Source organism: Lutjanus erythropterus, chromosome 7, assembly GCF_056507025.1.
Source record: "Lutjanus erythropterus isolate fLutEry1 chromosome 7, fLutEry1.hap2, whole genome shotgun sequence".
NCBI classification, from domain to species: Eukaryota; Metazoa; Chordata; class Actinopteri; order Lutjaniformes; family Lutjanidae; genus Lutjanus; species Lutjanus erythropterus.
In genome coordinates, this window is record NC_139323.1 from 24,685,168 (window position 1) to 24,706,021 (window position 20,854).

Here is a 20,854-nt window from a genome sequence, read left to right on the forward strand (position 1 = left end):
AATCATCTCTGACAACCACTTACTTCAGAGCAAAGACGTTTTTTCCACCAGTCTTACGCATTAAAATATCAAACGAGCCGCATTCCAACACACTTCATGCAGAAAACAACTGCCTGTGTTATCATTTTCTGAACGCTTCCCAAACCACTTTTCCACATGAAGCTTCATTTACCAAATATAATCCCTCTTAGGTCGGAGAAACTGGCCACTTGAAGATGATGAACTTAATCTTGGGTTGAAGACCAAAACCCACAAGAAAGAAAACAAAAATTCTGCTGAGTTTATTAACAAGATGGATATTGTTTTTTTGCTTATATTATACTAAAACCGACTGATTGCTTAAGTTTCTTTTTAAGCAAAATAAAAAAGGGCATCAGATCACACAACAGACATGAAATAATAACTATAAGAATGAAAACATGAAAATGAAAATAGTTTTATGACAGGAAAAAGAGAGTAAAAAAATATTTTCTGATGATTCCAGCAGGGGAGGCAGTCTAATGAAGAAATCAGCAACATTAGCTTAAATTTTACAGGCAATCAGCTGCACTGAACAGTGTTATAATTAGTGATTTAAAAGAATCTGGTAGTTCTTGGTTTCTGATTGCAGTACACTGTACTCACAACTTCAATACCATCAAGTATTGAAAATGCCTCATCTAAAAATTTCCAGACTCTCAATCCCTTCATCATCACATAAAAATTACTATAAATGCTATTGCAAAAAAATGTTTACAGAATTCCTTTATACCCACAGCGTTAAATATGTGACACTTTGTTGATTTTACCAGATGTTTATACTAACTTTACTTGTATGTATTGTTGATGATTATTTAATGCTTGGTAAGAGAGTAAGAGATCAAGAGAGGACTCTTATTTATTAATGAGAAATATTACAACAGGATTGTTTCATTTCAAATATTAAAGTCTTTCTTGTTCACACTGCACCCGGTTATGTTGAGGAGTATATTCAACATCAAGTATGCTCTTAACCTTGAAAACATAATGGTTAAACATTAGCATTTTCCAAACTTTTAATTCAGTGTAATGCTAAAATCATATTCAGGATTTGTACAGTGATCATTATGTACCTCAACAAGCACAAACCAAACAAACTCCATCTAACGCTGTTCAGATCAGCGAATCACGATGCCTTCCTGAGGACAAAGGTCAACCTAAGGATGGATTATCCGACAATCCAGAGATTCAGCTACACACTTATATCCCTACATATTATTCAAAATACTGTACTACAGGACATTCTACCAAATATTATATGAAGCAGGTTATATTTTCTAACTAGTGTTCTGCAAACAAACATTTTATTTTAAAATATTTAAAAATAAAAGAAATCAGAAAAAACTTATGAGCAGGTATGTAATAAAGACACCTGATGTTTATGACTCCCCCTGCACCCCGGACCTGTTCCTTGTAGGCCTGCTTGGTAAATCCGTCCCTTGTTCATCAACACCCACAGCTGCTAAATGAAATACTATGCTGATAACAGCTCAGTGCACTCTCACAACAATATATAACAAGTGTTTTACAAATTCACGTTTTTGTGGTTTAATTCTTTGGAATACCATTTTGAGACTTCTATCACTCACACGCTGTGTTGATCCTCTTTTCCCTGGTTGGGAGGATATTTAAAATGATGGAAGGCTTTTCCTGCTCCGGTTTTAAACATTTATTGCTCAACCGGCTTTTTACACCCTGCAAGTTTTCAACTTGAACAGAGCCAAAGCCAGCGCTGAAGAAAATACACAGCCAGTTCAGCTCAATTAAGTTTTTGAACGTTATTCTGATTATTCTGGACTCAGAACTGCATAAACAAAATGTTTATTCCAGTTCATAAAAAGTCTTAGATAACACAACTCTCACAGAATTAGTATAAAACAAGACAATTAGAAGGGATCAAACATAGAAACTGCGTTAGTTTTCCCGTAATGTCCTGCCCGAATGAATCATACACATTTGAGTATCTCTTATGAGCCAAAGTTTTATAGTTTCCCTGACGCTTGACCTTCAAGACACCCAGAAAGTTATTTTCCTGACGGCACACTCCAGAGCTGTTTAGTATGTGTACAGTAGACTCAGCTCACTGTACAGAGACAGACTGCTGGGCGGGCTGTAGCAGCTGCTGCTGAGTGCTGAAAATGTAAACCAGTCTAAATGTACGGGATTAGAGAAATTCCCTCAATGCACGCCTGGTAAAATACCCACTCAAATAAACACACACTCTCCAAGTCTCCAATATACATTGTTTTTATTGTACGGACAGAAAATTATACAATTTTGAGAATGTAAAACACTCCCTGTCTGGCAAATGAGGAGCCAGGACAGGAAAGAAACGTGTAAAAGAGGAAGTGAAACAGGGAGGCGGATGGATAAATGGATAGATGGATGCACAGGGGGAAGGAAAATGCTGGACCAACATGCTGGGATCTCATTTCTCCTGGTGCCTGAAGAGAGAAAACAACATGCTGGTTAGACAAAAGAAAGTATGCAAATATCAGTAAATATCAAGCAAAAATCTGATTATCGAGGACGATCAAAAGACATTTACATCATAAAAGATTGTAGAGATAGAAAAGATTGTCTTTCTAACAACTAGTGCAAGTTCACATGCTCTGAAACCCCAAGACTGTAGTGTGAGGATTAAGAATAGTCTGCACTGACAATACAGCACCATTTCCATTAACTCTGGTTTAATTACCGCGAATGACAGGACTTTGGCTGACATGAGGAGCCCATGCTAGTTTGGTTTTCTAAGCTTTCAGGAAAAAGGGTCCCAGTCATAATTACAACTTGGATGTCGACATGAACACTTTTTACAAATCAGAAACTGATCAGATGTTCATGCTTGTTTGAGACAACCGGAGAGTCAAGCACCAAAACAGTTCTGATAAGAGCTGTTGTCAGGTAGATTAAGTGAAAACACCTGTATGGGTGACTTTGTAGGGGCTTTAGGATCAAAAAACCCAAACGCGTTTCTTGTCTGGGCATCAAACCATCAAACCTTCCACAACGATTTGGTCACACTAACCACTTGGCCGCACTGCAGCCTGTGGCATGCACACCTCAGCCATGAAGTCAGCCTGACGATGATGTCTGCGATGTTTTAATCCGTCACACGGCACTTGAACCTCATAAAGAGGATGACATAGTATGCACAGAGGCCCTAATTTGGTCATTGACACCTCATCGGTCTCATCACACGCAACCGCAAGCTCATGGGAGGCAGGCTGCAGCCAATCCAACACAAACACAACAAGCAGCCAGGAATCATTAAGCATCCCGCTTCTTTGGCAAGTGCAGTCAGAAGGTTTGCCCTCCATGATGGCAGCGATGTTTACATTTCTGCATGTCAGTGATGCGTGAAAGTGGGTTAGGCTTGGGAACAACAGCACAGGGCTGCATTGTGTGTTATCACATATCGTTGCTTCGTATGAAAATGTCCTGACAGGGAGCTTGTTAACAGCAGAGCGGTGAGGGGAGATTAGTGACAGTGTTATATGTAACCTTAAGTGTACTTTTACACTGCAATCGGCCATGAAACTAAAGCTGTTGGGGCCTCTCTGTCTGCTGGTTTCAACTTAAATGTTACAACTTTTTGAGGCAGTTTCACAGGCAGGGTTTAGATTTTTCCAGTCTAGGCATTAATCTGTACTAGTTCAGTCAAGTCAGTCAATTAAAGGATATTAGGATCACAGACTTGCATCTTAATAATACATTACAAATAGGTTTGCTTTTGGCTCATGGCCCACCATTAAGTTTCAGTTTTTGACCCTCCAAAGGAAAAGTTTGGTCACACCTGATTTAGATATGCCAAGTAGTTCATGCTCCCTCACAAACAACAGTAAGCATAAGTTGAATCTGCCTCTTTAAAGGGATTAATCAAAGCTTCAATTTAGTCCAAGAATAGCTCTAATCCTCCCTTTTGCAGTCGGTTTAGTTAAACCCAGAACAGGCTAAAATCTGTGACTATGTAATAAATAATTGCTTGGAGTTGAGAAATTTTAAACAGGTATTTCAGACTAGGACTAGGCTCAAGCCTTGTTTGTGAAATCAGCCTTTAAAGACCTATTCAAGGAAAATAAATTTGAAAATTAAGGCAGATTCAAGTCTACCTACCTCTGTAATGACCAAATATAATTTAATCGTCCTCAGTTTAGTTGCAGCTTTAAGCTCAAAAAATTATGAGTCGGAAAGTCAGTCAAAAAAAAAAAAAAAAATGGAGAAACAAGATGATTGTGGTGAATATGAGCAGACACTTGAGGTTTGCTTCAGATATGAATGAATAACAAAGCTCAGGAATGATTTCTGTAAGCATACCTTCACTGTGAGGGCATTTTTCTACTCGTCGATGTACTCGAAAGGCTCGGGGGGCTCTGGTTCCTGTTCTTCCTCCTCGATTTTGGGGCCATGAGCCGAGACTGGCTCCACCAGCTCCTCCTCCTCCTCACTGGTATCCTTCATGATGATGATCCCGCCTGTGTGGAGCTGGTGACAGACAGGAAAAATCAGGTTGAGTTGATACACTACAGATATTTATGTTTCGAGTATCCTTGCTCAGGATGAACAGAACAAGCTGCACTCTATTTGTTTACATATCACTCTTTACTGCTGACAGGGACGTTGATGCTTATGTAACAGCTGGAAAGAAACTGAACTCAGCAGTTACAGTTTGGAGAAACTACAATGACAAAGCAGAACGCAGGCGATGCAGCACACTAAAAGGTTAGGAGAAGAAATTTGTCACGACCATATGAATTTCCTCTTTAAATACTCTAATCCTGCTGGGAACAGCAAACACTGTTAAATATCCAGGGCCAGATAAACTCTCAGAGGACTGAAACTCCCAAAATCAAAAATAAATTGAGAAATAAAAACAACTCAATAAATAAATAAGCACTTAAATGCATCAAAAAATTACACTAAAAGTTAATGTAGGCATTAATTAATTTATAAAATGTGACAATTGAAATTTCTGTGTGGGAGCAAAGCATGCATAGTTGATCTCTGCACTGTGATGCTGATCAATCAAAAGGTGCCTAATGATGCAGAAAAGCAGAAAGAACTGCGTTGTGGGTAAATATGGGGGAAATACAAAGGGAAAACAATAAATAAATTAATAAATTAATTTAAAGAAGGAAAATTAAATAAATGGGAGAAGTAACACAAAGATAAACAATACAGTAGCAAATTAAAACAAATCAATTTAAGCCACATTTATAAACTAATTAATGCCTACATTTATTTTAAATATTATGTTTGGTGTATATTCATTTATTTATTAAGTTTTATTTTATTTATTTTTACACTTTCTGTATAATTATTAGGTAGTTAAGATGATAAAAAGCCATTAAAACTAGATTTTTGGGAAAAGTAAAGAGTGTGTAATAAGTAACCTAACAGTAAGTAGTAAGTAACCTATTTTTAAACAAAATAAAAATAAGTTTTGAGCTCAGGGTCCCTCCACAAGATGTGTATGAAAGACCCTGCTCATTTAAGTTTATATTGTGTTTTAAGTGGTACATGGGCTATTACCAAACAAATTAGCAATTAGCCAAATAACCACTAAAAACACATGTTGAACCTGGAGCCCTTAAACCCCCTGACAGTCTAAGTGTGAGGGTCTAGAGACGGGACCAGTGGCAGAAACGTATATCAAACCCTAGTCAAGACACTTGGTCTTCCAAAGATACTAAATATATCAAGCTAAACTGTTACAAGAAATGTAATGATGCACAATATATATACAATATTTCAATTTGATATAATGGTACAACCATAAATCAAGTACGCAAGTGCAGACAAATAAAGGATAAAAAGGAATTTGGCAGGGTTAATTTACCCAGAAGTTAAGGGTCTTAAACAAAATTAAAAAGTGGAGTTTAAATAATAAATCTGATGAATCATTCAGTTCCAGTGAAAAATAAGAGACAGGAAACTTTGTATTAATGTAAGTTGATCCACTTAACAGGCTTTCAATAAACCTCCCGACACTGACCAGATTTCAAGATAAGACTGTAAAACCTCTTCACTTCCTAAACCTGTCTTTGAGTGTAAAAACAACCCCTTAAAAGGAAGACAGCATTACGCAACTCAAAACAAGCAAAGACATCATTCTGGCACGTGATACAAGAAGTACAAGAAATATAATACTGAAAGCTTCGCCTGCTAGACACAAAATCAAACAGTACTTCCTCTTTACAGGACTGGGGTGAGTGCTTATTGGGTGACTGTACGTTGTCCTGCCATTTACTGCGGAAAACTACCAACATTTACAGCAGGACCACAGTTGTGTGGTTTATAGGCCCGAGGAGAGGAGAGTTTCTGGACTTGGAGATGTTCAGCCACGGCCAAGATCAACCAACAGGCTAGATCCTGATTCTAACGATTTATTTTAATGGCGAAACCCCTCTCTGAGATACTTTGACATTGTTAAATATCATTAAATCGATATTTGGTTCATTCCAGATGTTATTGTGTGTGTTAATATTTTAATTCAGGTGTTTCCCCGAAGAATTTTTAGGTGTTAACAGTGCTGTGAATAATAACAAGTACATTAAATATACCATTAATTTTCATTTTTTAATGATATCGAGATATAGCCTATTAAATAGCATTTAATTTTCAAAGACAACCCAATCACAGAAAACACTTAATATACAGACAAAACTTAGAGATTATACATTTATAAAGTCATGGAGCGAAAAGTTAACAGAGAGATAAATACGTGGTCATTTTTCATGTCAACAATGGAGGCCTGATGACAACACAGAGACTGCCACTGGCTGATAAACGTAGTTTTAGCCACTTGCTATCCTTCATCATACCAATCCCTCCTTTTTCACCTCATTTATCAACCACATCATAATAATTGATATCACTGTTGCCAACTTGGCGAATAAATGGCTGACTTTTCAGACTCTCTTACCATCTATTTCTAAAAAGTTACTGGCAACAACTGAAGCGATTTGTTCAGATAATTTTGGAAAAGGCAAGAAATGTATTCAAAGATATTACACTGTAATTCCTTCCTATGCACTTTACTTGGAGTAATCTGAGTCTGCAGCTCTTCTGGCAGCAGCAAAGCATCTCTCTCTCTTCTCTTGCGCTCTGCGCAGGCAGCCAGGTTTGAGTTTCTCTCTCACTCTTTCCTTTTCACTGGATATGTAAATAATTCATTTGATCTTCTCCCTCCCTTTTTGTTCTTTAAAGAAAAAAAAAATCTTTTTCACTATAACTGTCTCCTCTGTAGAACTGTACTGTAATGTAAGACACAAACATTTAGACAGACAGGAGTCGTGCTGTTACCGGTTTGAAGGGCTGGTAGCGGCAGGTCTCAGGCATGGTGAGGACTTTGAGCTGAGCCGGCATCACTCTGGCTGGGTTCTCCAGAAGCTGGAAGTTTGGTTCGGCCTCTTTCTTTTTCTCTTTCTCCTTCTCCTCATCCTTCTTCTCCTTTTCACCCTCCTGGACCTCCTGTGATGGAGAGGCAGTATTTTCTACATCAGTACTATTAGGGTTACTTTTCTTGTAAAATGTTTTTGTTTTGTTTTTTTAATCTGTATTATTCATGTTCCTGCTGAATCTGCTGTAGTCTCTGTTTTACAGTTTTTATTTAATTATAACTCTTTTAAAGTATTTCACGCTTGTATTTTCTGCTGATCATCCACAATTCTGCTAAGTTTAAACCCACCACAATCATACCACAATCAGAATCAGTTTTATTTCTAATATAAATCGGACATTATTTGACAGTTTAGATGAGTTGTGAGTAATAAATCCTGGTTGCCTGCTTCTTTCTGTTGTGATTCAGACCTTTACTGCTCTGGTGCCCTTGATAGCCAGTGATTTGTTGGGCTATCAGGCGGACACTGGAAACCCATAAAAAAAGACACTGAAGGACAGAGGGTGCCAAGGGACCAGGCAATAAAAACTGTATTTCAAGACTGAACTACATCATCTCCTGCAGATGTGAAACACAGAGACTTTTCTCCCCGTTTCACATGCCTGTTTAGCCTTTTTGTCTAACAAATTCAAATTGAAACTGTATTTTTGGGCAGCATGAAAAATTATTTTCATTATTGATTAATATGTCAAGTATTTGTTCAGTGTCATCTTCAAATTGTTTTTTGTGCCCAACCAACAATTCGTAACTCTAAGATATTCAATTTATTCAAACATATGTTAAGAAACACAGCAAATCTTTACATTTGAGTTGAACTTCAAGTACAACTGAATGACCAAAATTAAATAGTTGGGTTCAGATTATTCAGCTATTTAAATAATGATTTGGTTTGCTGCCATTTCTATTTCCATCTCTATTATTCAATATATTTTATTGTTTATTTATTTCATGTGGAAATACAAAGATACCACAATGAAGCTTTTACAGCAAAGTAAATGAGTGGCAAAAAATCAAAGTCTGACTCTATAAAACTGTCCAGAAAGTGACAACCAGTGAATTCTGAACTGTGTGCCCTCAGTGTGAGTGGATACCTCCCCTTCAATCACCTTTATAAGTTAAGCCAAATAAAATCAAAAGCCTGAGATGTGAGCAGACTGGACATTTCCAAGCTTGTCTCTCAGCACCAGAGCTGAGATGTAGCGTGGCAGAGTGGATCAAACACGCTGCTAACGCCCAGAGAAAATCCCAATGAAAGTTATACTGGCTCTGGACCGACAGTCCGTGAACACTTGCTGGGGCTGAGTGAAAAGGTTAAGACAGACTTTGAGAAAAGAAATTAAGATAGTATGTGTATATGGCATCAAAGACCAAAGAGGATGTATGGATCTGCCTCAGATGACTCTTCACTTCCTTTTTTGCAATCAAGCAAAGTCAGATGTGACAAAACAATGAAGGTAAATTTTGGGCTTGGCAGGAAAAATAAATAAGAATCACAGACCGGGTGGCCGATAAATAATTTGTGTGTAGGGCTCACTAGAGAAGAGTAAGACAACGAGAAATGTCACAGAGGTCAGTGTTTTTGCAATAGGTGGCTTCTGACTGATGCAGCATAATTAATTTTGGTAAAATAATGCACAAAGCAGTTTTATGGCTGGTAAAAAATATCTCAGTTTACCTGCCATTGGCAGATGAGCCAAAAAGACAAGGACAGGAACACAAGTTGTGGCTGCATTACCATGTGGTCTTTTTGAAAGAATGCTCTGTTGTAAAACATAATATAAAATACACCGTGGAGTATACACTTGAATATTACGTGGCATCTCCATACTTTCAAAGCAGTCTGCGATTTCAACAATGTAAGAAATTCTTTAAAGCTTTACTTCCACATACATTGCAAGGATCTAAAATAGAGTATCTTTCTGAATTTTGGCAGAGTATGTTTAAGGGTTAATTTTGGGTAGATATTTCTGGTAAAGTAGATAAAACACCCTGTTCCTGACTATAAATACTAAATACTGAAATTAATTGCTTTGCAGGGTTGCTATGTTCTTGTGAGTCCAGAATTTAAAATGGAAGGAATGAGAACAAATGTGGAAATAAAATAAGATTATTAGTAATTTAGGAGGAGAGGGATTTTCGATGGCTGTGCATTTCCACTCACCACTTCCATCTTCTCCTCCTCCTTTTCTTTCTTTTCCTTCTCCTTCTTCTTGGCTTTGGCTGTGATGGAGAGAACGGCGGTGGATACCTGCCATGCAGAGAGAAAGAGTGAGCAGAGATGTTTCCACAATGTAAGACAATACCAGAGACACTCAGACCTTCTACAAACATGGCTTAAAATGTACAAAACTAGTCAACCACAAAATAAACGCTGCTTGGTCTTTTCATTACATTCTCCAAGAGCATCTAGGATTGTGAAATGAAGCAACTGAGAAAAATAGGCCAGAGATGCTAAAATAATAAATTTAAAAGGCGAGAAAATGATGAGTCTGACGGGGAGGATTCGAAATTATTCACAAATCAATATGAAGCGAGGTCAGCTTTCCTCAACAAATAATTTCAGAAAAAGGAAAGCAAAACAAGCTGATCTGTTGTGGCGCCTCAGTTCCACAGTTCTCACCTTCTCCTTCTCTTTCTCTTTGGGAACCTCCAGAGCCGGTGGGTAGGCGAAGGTGGAGGGTTTGCAGTTGGAACGGTACTGCACCTTAGGCATCTGAGGAGAAGGCAGAAGAAGAGAAGAGTTTTAGTAACTTTACATAAACTGTTCAGCTCTGACAGGTCAATTAAGGCCAGACTGCCAACATCGATTCTAGTCAATGTTGGCAGTCAACCAAATTCAGCTGATATCACTTTGTGGTGTGTTTCCAGCCATAAATAAATGTATGGAAGCACATCCAGACCAAAAAGGGTAGGTGCTGAACCAAAAATGATCAACCCCCAGTGTGATAAAGAACAGTGTTGCTCAAACCATCACTTCTTTGTTGAATTAAATAAGCAGACATCGGAGCCCTTTATTTGTTTATGTCTAGCCGTGTAATAGGAATTGAATGGCAATATTGGTTAGATGTTCCACCACTTTGTACAAATTTTCATGTTAGTAATTGTCGGGATACTTCACTTTGGACCAGACATTAAAGGTTCCCAGGGAATAAGTCCTACTGACTTTGGTGATCTTCTCATCCAGCGTCGACATTAGATTTTTGGTTCTTAGTGAAATACCTTGACTAAACTATAGATAGATGGTAAACAGTTTCAGACCTCGTTAAAATGCTGACTCTTAGCAGGGGTAATGTTTACCCTTTGTTTATCATTCTTTACTAATAAGGCAGTTATTTTCCCAATTTATCTTGTGTTAAAAAAATGGCTGAAAATGGTGAAATTAATTATTTCCTGAAATTTAAGACAATTCTCTGCTCAAACAGTGGGAGTGAGTAAAGAATAATAAAATGATGATCTTCTAAAAAAATGATGTAAACACCTCGCAAGTTATTTAAATAAAATCACAATGATATCCTTTTTACAGGTACAGAAATTATTAAAAGCACCAGATTGAGGTCATTTAAGGGGCTGGACTTGGTCCACCTGCCGCCAATTTTATAGGCCTGCCCTAAAGTCTTCAAGTTGGCTGTTTTACCTGAGAAATAATCCAACACACAAACTCAAACACATTGAGTTTGCTATCATAGAAGACAGGGAAACTACCAACATCATTTCCAATAATTCTTTTAGTTATTGGCCTGCTTGACTGATTAATGAACTAATCTTTTAGCTCTAAAGTTAACATCATTATTGGGAGTATGTTGCCATGCTAATGTTAGCATTTAGCTCACAGCACACAATCACTGTGTCCATGTACAGCCTTACAGAGCTGCTTGTATGGCTGTAGGCATGTGGTTTTGTTTTATTTAAAATAAATCTGACATTTTGTTGTTAACAGTTCATCTTTTATTTATGTATTTAAGGGTTTCATGCTGACCTAATTTTGAAGGGAGTGTTGTTTAGAGACAGTCATGAGAATAAGCCTCAGGGTCCATGTAGTTGCCACTAAATGGACCTTGAGGTGAGAGTGTTGTGTAAACTGTTTCCAATTTCAAGAATGAACTTTGGCCAGAAAGAATTTGTTGAACATAAACACAACTTAATTCAATGCTGAAATCAAAGGAGAGCTGGAGTTCTGCCTCCTCTCCTACTGTACTTACATTTGTTCCACTAACATTTTAGCTTGTCAGTTTTTTTTGGTTAAAAATGTGATGTGTTAAAAATTTAACATTCAGTATCTCAGGAATCTGTCTTCTTGAAATGGGGACCTAAAGGGAAATGGGATTTGAGGGTGAGCACAAGGTAAACACTGACAGAAGTGTTTTTTGTGAGAGAAAATGTCACATCAAAACTTTGTCTAAAATCTGGCAGCTTAATGCCATCTCAAATGTCATACATCAACACTAATTTGCTGATTTTAGATCCTACAGGCCACCCTGTGTTGCATTTTCTAAGAAAGTTTCTGTTTACATTCATTGGTTCTCAACAAAACACACTGTGTATCCTTGCACTCCAAAAAAAGATGCTGAATGTATTTCTTTCCTCATAAAACATTTTAAAAACAGATTTTTTTAAATATCTTAAATCATGCATTGTTAACTTTCTAGTAGTCTTCTTCAGCCCTGTATTTGTTGGTGTACTGCTGCATTTCGTGGTGCATTTCCACAACTGACAAACCACAGGAACAGTGTGAAACAACTGGGAGGGCCGTGTATCGTGTGCACGCATATATGTGCACCCTCATGCAAAAGATACACAGAACTGGGAGCAAGTCATAGAAAAACAGAAACAGAAACACAGCTCCGATGCACAACTGGAGATCAACTCCACAGGGAGGCGTTTAGTGCTGCAACAATTAGTCAATTCATTGATTAGTTGATCGAAAGAAACTTAGTTGCCAACCATTTTGATAAACTATTAAGTGTTTCAGTCATTTTTTAAGCAAAAATGTCAAACTCTTGTTGTTTCCGACTTCAAATGTGAGGATTTGCTGCTTTTGTTATTTATGATTGTAAATGAAGAGTCTTTGGGTTTCAAACTGATGGTTGGACAAAAGAAGCAATCTGAAAATATCAATCAGGGTTGGGGAAATTATGATGAACATTCTTCTTAATTTTATGACAATGTATAGATTAAACGATTAATCAGGAAAATAAATCAACAGATTAATCAATTAATGAAAATAATCACTACTTGCACTCCAATACCTTTTAATATGCTGAGAGGGAAGTGTTACTGGAAGAGTTATCGCTGGATACAACTTGGCTTAGAAAGGTTAGGTAAGTTTTAAAGTTTACTGGTTACACAAAAGAAGCAGCACTTATTAAAACGCCCTCCTTCACCTATTAGCTGCTGGCTTAACCTCGTGTAAAAATGAAAAAGTGCTCTGTCAACTTTACCTAGACAAACACAAAAGAAGATCTCCAGCCCGAGCAGCAGCAGGTGCCTTCTGTTTAGTGTGAGCTTTCAAATTATAACACTGTTCTGAAACTAAATTACTAAACAGTCTCTATGGTCCAACAGAGCAGCACTGCAGCACAAGATGTGACCGCAGGGACTTTTTTATTTTTTTAATCACCTCATAATTCAGCCGTTTCACTGCAGTATGGAGGCAGGGAGAGGCAGGGGGACAGTGAGGTGATTTCTCTTGCACTCTATTAAGCGAACCAACAAGTTTGTTGCTTAAAAAAGAACTGGCAAATGATAAGAATGTTCATTATCAAAAGTCTGTGAAGACTTGTTAGTTAAAACAGGTGTTGACATGCCTCAGCAGGGTGCTGCACAAAGTCTGTTAAAGCCTGCTGTCCTCACCTTCCTTCTGCACTCAATCTCTAGTGTAATTATTTGCGGGCTTTACACCAAGGTTATTCTCAAGTAAGGCACTTGAATAGAGGGGACGCACAATATACAGAAGTGTGTGGGTGTCCCTGGTGTCAGGTGCCCCCCATTTGAGTAGCAATGACGAGATAATTCCCAACTAATGTCTGTTTAAGACCCCAATGTGTCACAGTGATCCCTTGGCAACTGTGTACGAGTGGCAGCAGGCCAGACCAGGCCAACAGTCCGGAGGGTCTTGTTATGGATAGGCTGCTGGTGACAGTTGTTACCAAGGCAAGAAGCTAAATATTTTCTGCATCAAATGCAGCGCCAAATACAAATTCAGCAGCCACATAAAGCTGCCACACCTTTGACCCCAATTATATATTAACAAAACAACGTCTGTAAAGTGTAAATAAACATTTTAATTACTAAGTACTGAAATGTGAAAAAAAATATATGCAGACTAATTTACTTCAGTGTTAATAAAAGAACAGTGCATGATGCAGTGGTTTGCCTTTGCTGAGACGTGTGTTGTAAAGAGGTCACACACATTCCTTCTGACACACAAATCTCATCAAATGTAGCCCTCTTCAGTACCTTGAGGTCCTTGTTGAGGCCAATTATAGCAGTTGGTGTGAAGGCCAATGACAGGAAGTGGGAGAGCGGGAACCAGAACCAAAACTGAGTGAAGACCAGCAGGCCGACCATCGATGGCATGTGAGTGTGACCCGTCCTGGACTGCAGAGAGATGGTCACGTTGCGTCCACCTGGACAACAGTGGGAAGAGGATGCAGGGTTTCAGTATTGCACCTACATGATGTGGGTCATTCACAACAGTTAAAATAAATTATGCAAAATAACTCTTAATGACAGCAGAACGACTCCAACACATTGAACATTTCATGTTTAAGAATTATGCAATTCTATATGTAATTTTAACAGACAGAACAATTATAGCTCCCATTAGTCAAGGTATATTCAGAGAGAACATAAAGCTAATAGCTGCCGTATTTCCACAAAGGCCACCAACGGGGTCTTCATCCCACTGGTCCAGAGCAAAGGAACATTTGGTGCTTAACAAATGGCTACAGAAGTAGATATCTTTTAGCTTAGAATACAAACAAAATAATGATCGGACCCTGTGAGAAATCAGTGCGCAACAGAGGTAGTGGAACAGACTCACTGTACACATAAACCCTGGTGCTTCTTTCACAGTGCTGAAGCCTGACTAAGATGTTGCTTTCAACACATTACTAGGCTAGATCAAACCAAATCTCAAAAATAGTTTTACAATTTGTTGGCGATCAGTTTATAGAAGCTACAATACAACATTAATATACAGACCTGTCACAACTCTTTTGCCTAACACACTTGCTGCAGCATTATGTGCAAACTGCTGGTCACAGACCTTTGATTTTAAATTGCAGGGCTTAGCATAAAATGTGAATCAGGATGGAGTCGAAGAAGCATGCATGCTCAGCAAACTAGCAGGGCGCTGAAAAGGAGAATATATGCTGAGCAAATGTCAAACAAGCCTACCTGTCCCCGATACATAAAAGTACATACTGCTCAGAGGACGACAATTTCAGTATAGGTGGAGTTTGGTTACATCAGAGCTGCGGGTGAAACTACTGCTGTAAGAATCCATGATTACCACCCTTGGCATACAATATTGAATAAACTTTGTTATTTTGGGGTAGTCTATAAACTGCAAAGGCACAAACTTGGAGGCCAACTACTTTTTGAACAATAAAATGGAAACTTTTTTAAGTCATACAGTGAAACAAACCCATTGTAACTTGGCACAAGAACTATAAAATGAAGGAGTGGGAGGTTAATGAGGGTACGGATAAGGATGGTCACCACCCCAAGAAGGTCATCTTTTGGGTTTCAACTTGTCTGATCTGTTGATCCCAGGAAAGGATTTATGCTTCAAGGACAAACTGGTGAGTCAATTAAATCCAGGAATGCATTGTCTACTGCATCCTGCATTAAAAAAACAACAACCTTCATTATTATTATCTTTAGATGTCAACTACCCAGGAGATTGATAATCAATCTCCAACACAAGAAAGAGATGTGCCCGCTGTCCCAAAAATAACAGATGCCTTTCTCAGCTGCACTGACCTAGTTAGACATTTTTAAAGGAGTAAATCTTTATTAAACTATTTTTTAATCTAAACTTAATGTTCCATTGCAGGTAGGTAGCTCTTTATTTATCCACCATGGGGAAATTCAGTTGTGTGTTGTACAGAAAATATGGTCATCTTTTGGATAGGACAACAAAGTATACACTCACTAAAATTAATAGAGTCTAATACAAAGTCCCTACAATAGTCCTACATTCATAAAGGTTATAATGTTCAGTTTTTGCTGAAACTGTATTTAAGAGTTGTGGAGCAGCAATTTGATGGTTATTTTGGCAGATGTAGTTTGTCGACAAACATTAGAAACACTGATTTATACAGTACTGCAAGAATGAGCCCTAAAAACCAGAAATGAGTTAACAGTTTTTGCACCTCTGATGAAAATACATCAGCAAAAACCCCACTTGTGAATTCTGAAGCTTGTACTTATCTTTAAAAAAAATCTTACCTCATGTTTGATCTATTTTAGCTTGCAATTTATCTCTCATCATTACAGAAAAATAACAATAAGTGAGACTTTTGGATGGCTGGAACATTGTAGCGGGCTACATATATTCTATTATGATCAAAAGATAAAGAACTAAAAGAATAGAAATGATCTTCTACTGCTAGTGTGACAAAAACTGGAGCCATTTTCTGCAACAAAAATGTGTATCTGTATAAGGACTCCATAACCACTCCATAGGTATCAATGGGGTTGAGGGGTTTGATTGTCACTTATGGTGAAAGTTTATGTTCTACCAAATAGAAACTTTGTCAGTTTTACTTGGTCTGTGGAGCTGACAAAAAGGAGGTGAAGAACAACAGTCAAGGATGCGCCTTGAAGCAGCACTTAAGAGTAACAGACCTCCCCAGGCCTTTCTAGGACAAACAGTAGGGAGGGACTGCAGAGGGGAAGACAGAGGGAGGGGGAGGAAGAGAGGACAGGAGGCAACCAGGATCTATCTGTTATTTCTGTAGGGGTAAAGAGAAAAATTTCCCTTTAAAAGGGTGTGTTACTGAGGTGTAGGCAATACCAGCGAAATCATTTACAGTTTTTCTTTACACCCACTTTTTGACATCTTTGAGATAATCTAAAAACACGGCCTTATCTTTACAACTGAACCAGTGTTGAAACCTGTCCCGTCCCACAGATTGAATGGTGGCCAGCATGAGTCACGAGGACTCCTCGCTGCACCACAACTGGGTGCTTGAGAGTCTCTTAAAGACTTGAGAGCACTTGAATAACTGTGTAGTTTTTGCCAACTTTCAGTGTGGTGAGCCGATTTTCATTCCAAGGAACTGGTGAGGGAGGCATGGGAATAGGGGTGATGTCTCAAAGGTATGATATGACAATATCAACAATCAACCCTGCCAGCTGCATCGCTTTGATAACATGAAACAACAAAAAAATGGGCGTGTTTGAGATGTATGAGAAGGAAGCAACTAAATCCAACTAAAGGAAAAAAGCCCCTGACATATCATGGTCATATTATGATTTAGTACAGCAAATATATTAGAGATTAAGGAAACATGCTAAGTTGAAAATCTGCCTTCTTTGATAACAACGCTGCAGATGCAGTGTCCTGATCTAAAATTTTTATTCTGGCCCATGACTTTTTTTTTTTTTTTAATGTTTTTGTTTGCCCATTGGACATTCAGATCAATGCTGTCAAATAACTGTCTGTTTATGAGTTGTAATAAGTCATGAATAATCTTTTTGAAGGAGTGGGTGTTTATTATGGTTAAACTGTAACTAATTAAGAGACTTTATTTTCAGTTAATCCAATAAATACCACTTCTGATCTTGTCCAAAATATTACAACAAATTCAAGCGAAAAAAGCTGAAGCAGAAAATACTAAAGATAAGAAAAAAAAAAAATCAAAAATTCAGATCTAAAGACTTTTGTCTGATTGAACACAGCACATCCTACTTCTTCTTATGTCTTTTTGGTCAGTCTGTAAAACTTTCACACATTTTTTCCCTTGTATTTCAAATAACTAATCTGGCCAGTCCTCAAATGAAATTCAATAGTGTGTGTACAGATTTTTTTCTTTGCAGAGTAGTGTGGACCGTAGATAAAAAGAGGAGAGACAAAGTGTGAGAGAACAAGCAAGAGAGACAGACATTTCCTGGGTAATGAGCACCAGTTATGATGAAACTGAGCTCTAATCGCTTCCGCCCATCAAATTAAATACAATTACCCATACACCTCTAAAAATGCCTCAGCCCCTAGAAGAACCACAATACCAAAACATTCATGAGCTTGAGCATGTCTGACATCCAAACAGGGGCGATGTGTTTAAACTGTAAGCTACACACTGGACTGTACTTAAAACATGGGTTAAGCACTGGGAACTGGAGTCTGGCATGAGGCACAGGGGGGAAGAGCAGGCAGTGTGTCTGGTATATGAAAAATGACACGAGCGGTCAGGATTTGTCTGGATGCTCTCACACGGGGTCATCTTGGCATGTTTGCTGAGTTTATTACAGTTAATGTGCCTAATTTGATATGCGACTGAGGTCCTGCCTGTCATCAAAATGGCTAATCTGCTCTGAACAAAATACCCATCAAATAGTGCTGCAGGAGGGGCGGAGTTAATCAACGGGCAATTTTACTGCTGAGGTTTAGTGTTCATGAGTCATGACAAAATTGCGAAAAAACAGACAGCTAGGGCTTGGTGATGTTGCTGAAAAATATTACAATAAAATCTTTAATTTCAGTCAATATCAATAATAACATGCAGTATTAACTATGATTTCATGGTTTAACGATATCATTCCTTACTTCAAAAGTCTACATATTTATGTTTTTATCTCTCAGGGCTTGTGGCACATTCTAAATATCTTTTTAGGGTACCTTACAAAACCAAGTTTTGTTCTTTGTTTTGTTGTTCTTTTTAAACAAAATATGTAAACTTTATGCTTTTTTCAATATAGAAATATGTAAACTGTGCACTTTTTTTTACACAGATATGTAAAGTATGCTTTTATTGCATTTTTATATGGTTGTATGTATTTCTGGTGTTTTGGTGTATACCGTCCTGTCCTACTACTTTGTACTGTTTGTAATGTTTTGTTTTAATGTATTGCGATCTTGTACTGTACTCATATGGATGGCAGCTGTGTGCTGCCTACTGCCCAAGCCAAATTGCCAGGTATATTTCATCCTATTTATCAGATATTTTAAATTACCTACTGTAAAGACCAAGAAAGAAAAAAAGATTGAATTTAACCACTTTATTTTGAATTTAACTTTACTTTGTTTCTTTTAGTCTATTACTTAGGTCTTGACAGAAACTGCTAAAAAAACCGTTTTTGTTAATTTCCTCACTGTCTGCATGCATTTTCTTACTCCACGCCATTTCTGTTGTTTTATCACCTTTCGGGGCAACTGAACAACATCTGTCAAATGACTGGCAGTTTGTGTGTCACTCATAGCATGCTCCATTATGAAGGAATATGATAAGAACCAGGCATATTTGTTCTGTGCTTTCATGGTGGTTTGCATTTTATGCAACAGAAAGAAAAACGACCACAATAAGTCAATATAAATTAAGGAAACATGCTAACTTGAAAAACTTGCTACTCTGACAACAACACTACAGAAATTTCCATTCCGGAACAACTTGCTTTAACCATAGATTGTATATTAAATAGTATTTAATGCTAAAACATATTTGCTATTCATGAGGTGTCTATTGCCAAAAATATCACTATTATTTTACTGCCCAGACCAAAATGCAGCACCTTTGAAGTAAAGGTACACATACTTTAAATAGGCTTCACTTTGTGTAAGTTGCAACACCTGATACTGTATTTAGACAGCAGTGTGTAAACAGAGCTGGTTTCTTTCTGGCTTAGCACACAGGGTTTTATGTTAGCGATAGAAAATGGCTTTCTGCTCCTGCCTGCATTGAGAGTTTGTGTATACATGTGAATATGGGTGTGTGCGAATGTGTAGCTCTCCATGTGATGATGTGCAGCTCTCTAGGACCTCACACACACAAACACCCGCTGCATGCTTGTGTCCACAAACACCCGCACAGACACACAAACACAGAGACTATCAGACAAACAGTAATCACCAAAGGGAGACCAACAGGCCATATGGCTGAGCGCAGAGCAGAGATACGAACGCCAGGCGCTAATGCACCTTAGTATGATTTGTTCCAGAGACACAGTGCACGGGTGGTCAACCGAAGACGGGTTACTCAGTGATTGCTTGAGCATAAAAGAACTCAAATTAACACACAAAACCACAAACCCACATTACAGTTAGAGCAGTTCACTTGTTTACAGTGTAATTAACAATGTGGGTCACAGAGGAAGGCTGAACCACATACCAGCTTGATCTTCTGCTCAGTGACAGACAGATAAACCCACAACCTACTGATTAGATCAAACTAGTGTCTTTCCAGTTAGCAGATTTTCTGTCCCAACTGATAGCCAGTATGAACAGGTATTGTCTTGTCTTGTGTATTTTTGTTTGGACACTAACCTGCATCAAGGATTCCCTGGGCCAGTATGGCACCAAACTTGGCCATAACATCATCATGCTTGTCGTTGATCACCTTTGCATAAAGCTGCCTGAACTGGTTCACCTAAGATAGTGAGGGGAGTAAAATATGTTAGTGTGCAACACATAATTGCTGGTGTGACATCAATGGCCAGCCACAATATTTTATTTCCAGAGTTTTTTTTTCTTTGCATTAAGTCTTAAAACTCCATTTATACCTGGTATTAAAATGTAATCTGCATTCACGTTAGCCAGACACAGGAAACCCCATGCTAATTAACTATTCCACAGAACTGAAAAATGAAAATGAAAACTGTATGGATGGGAATTAAATTATCCACAGTGAGAAATAACTGTGTGCGCGATGGTGTGCACTTCACTCTTCTGTGTAGTTGATCTGTTGTTAACAAGGCATAAAATTCATTGAGTCATGCTGGCACTGTGACATACAGTGACAAACACAATGACACTGACAATATTTTCATAATGAAAAGAATTGATTTTGCAGACTTTGCAAGAGGGGACAAATAATTACAAATTCCTCTTTCTACAGCATTTCACAAAGTTGATAGCGTTTTTTTCCAAACTCAACAAATCGAAAACATTTTTAAGAGCCTGGGGATGATTTCCATCTCAAATTACACAGATTTTTCTCTGGAGGACAGAGATATCAATGAGGATAATACAGATGCATCAAAAAAAAAAAAAAAAAAAACCCAGATGTGAACACAAAAGCCAGAGTGGATCCTTTATTACCACAGTAATGTATGTGGATACAGATTCTGTTTTAATACCAAGTGCAAATGGGGTGTAAGTTTTTTGTTAATGCAGTTAAGGACTAAGAATTCCCTCAGGCTCTGTGTCACCTTGTTCTAGAAATTAAGGGGGAGGATTGGAATACATTGGAATGTGCCTGTCACGGGATATAA

The 20,854-nt window shown here is 37.9% G+C and overlaps 1 protein-coding gene across 1 annotated transcript in view; it reads right to left on the reverse strand.

Moving 5' to 3' along the window:
• Positions 1-2,249: 2,249 nt before the first annotated feature.
• Positions 2,250-20,854, reverse strand: part of psmd1 (proteasome 26S subunit, non-ATPase 1) — a 46,578-nt gene continuing 27,973 nt past the window's right edge. Inside the window, exons 19-25 of the mRNA XM_084723289.1 lie at positions 19,908-20,010; positions 13,877-14,046; positions 10,041-10,133; positions 9,582-9,668; positions 7,324-7,491; positions 4,336-4,503; positions 2,250-2,462 (exon numbers count right to left, since the gene is read on the reverse strand). Of these exons, the coding sequence (XP_084579415.1) occupies positions 4,357-4,503; positions 7,324-7,491; positions 9,582-9,668; positions 10,041-10,133; positions 13,877-14,046; positions 19,908-20,010 (768 nt within the window). The 3' untranslated portion in view covers positions 2,250-2,462; positions 4,336-4,356. The remainder of the gene's footprint in view (positions 2,463-4,335; positions 4,504-7,323; positions 7,492-9,581; positions 9,669-10,040; positions 10,134-13,876; positions 14,047-19,907; positions 20,011-20,854) is intronic.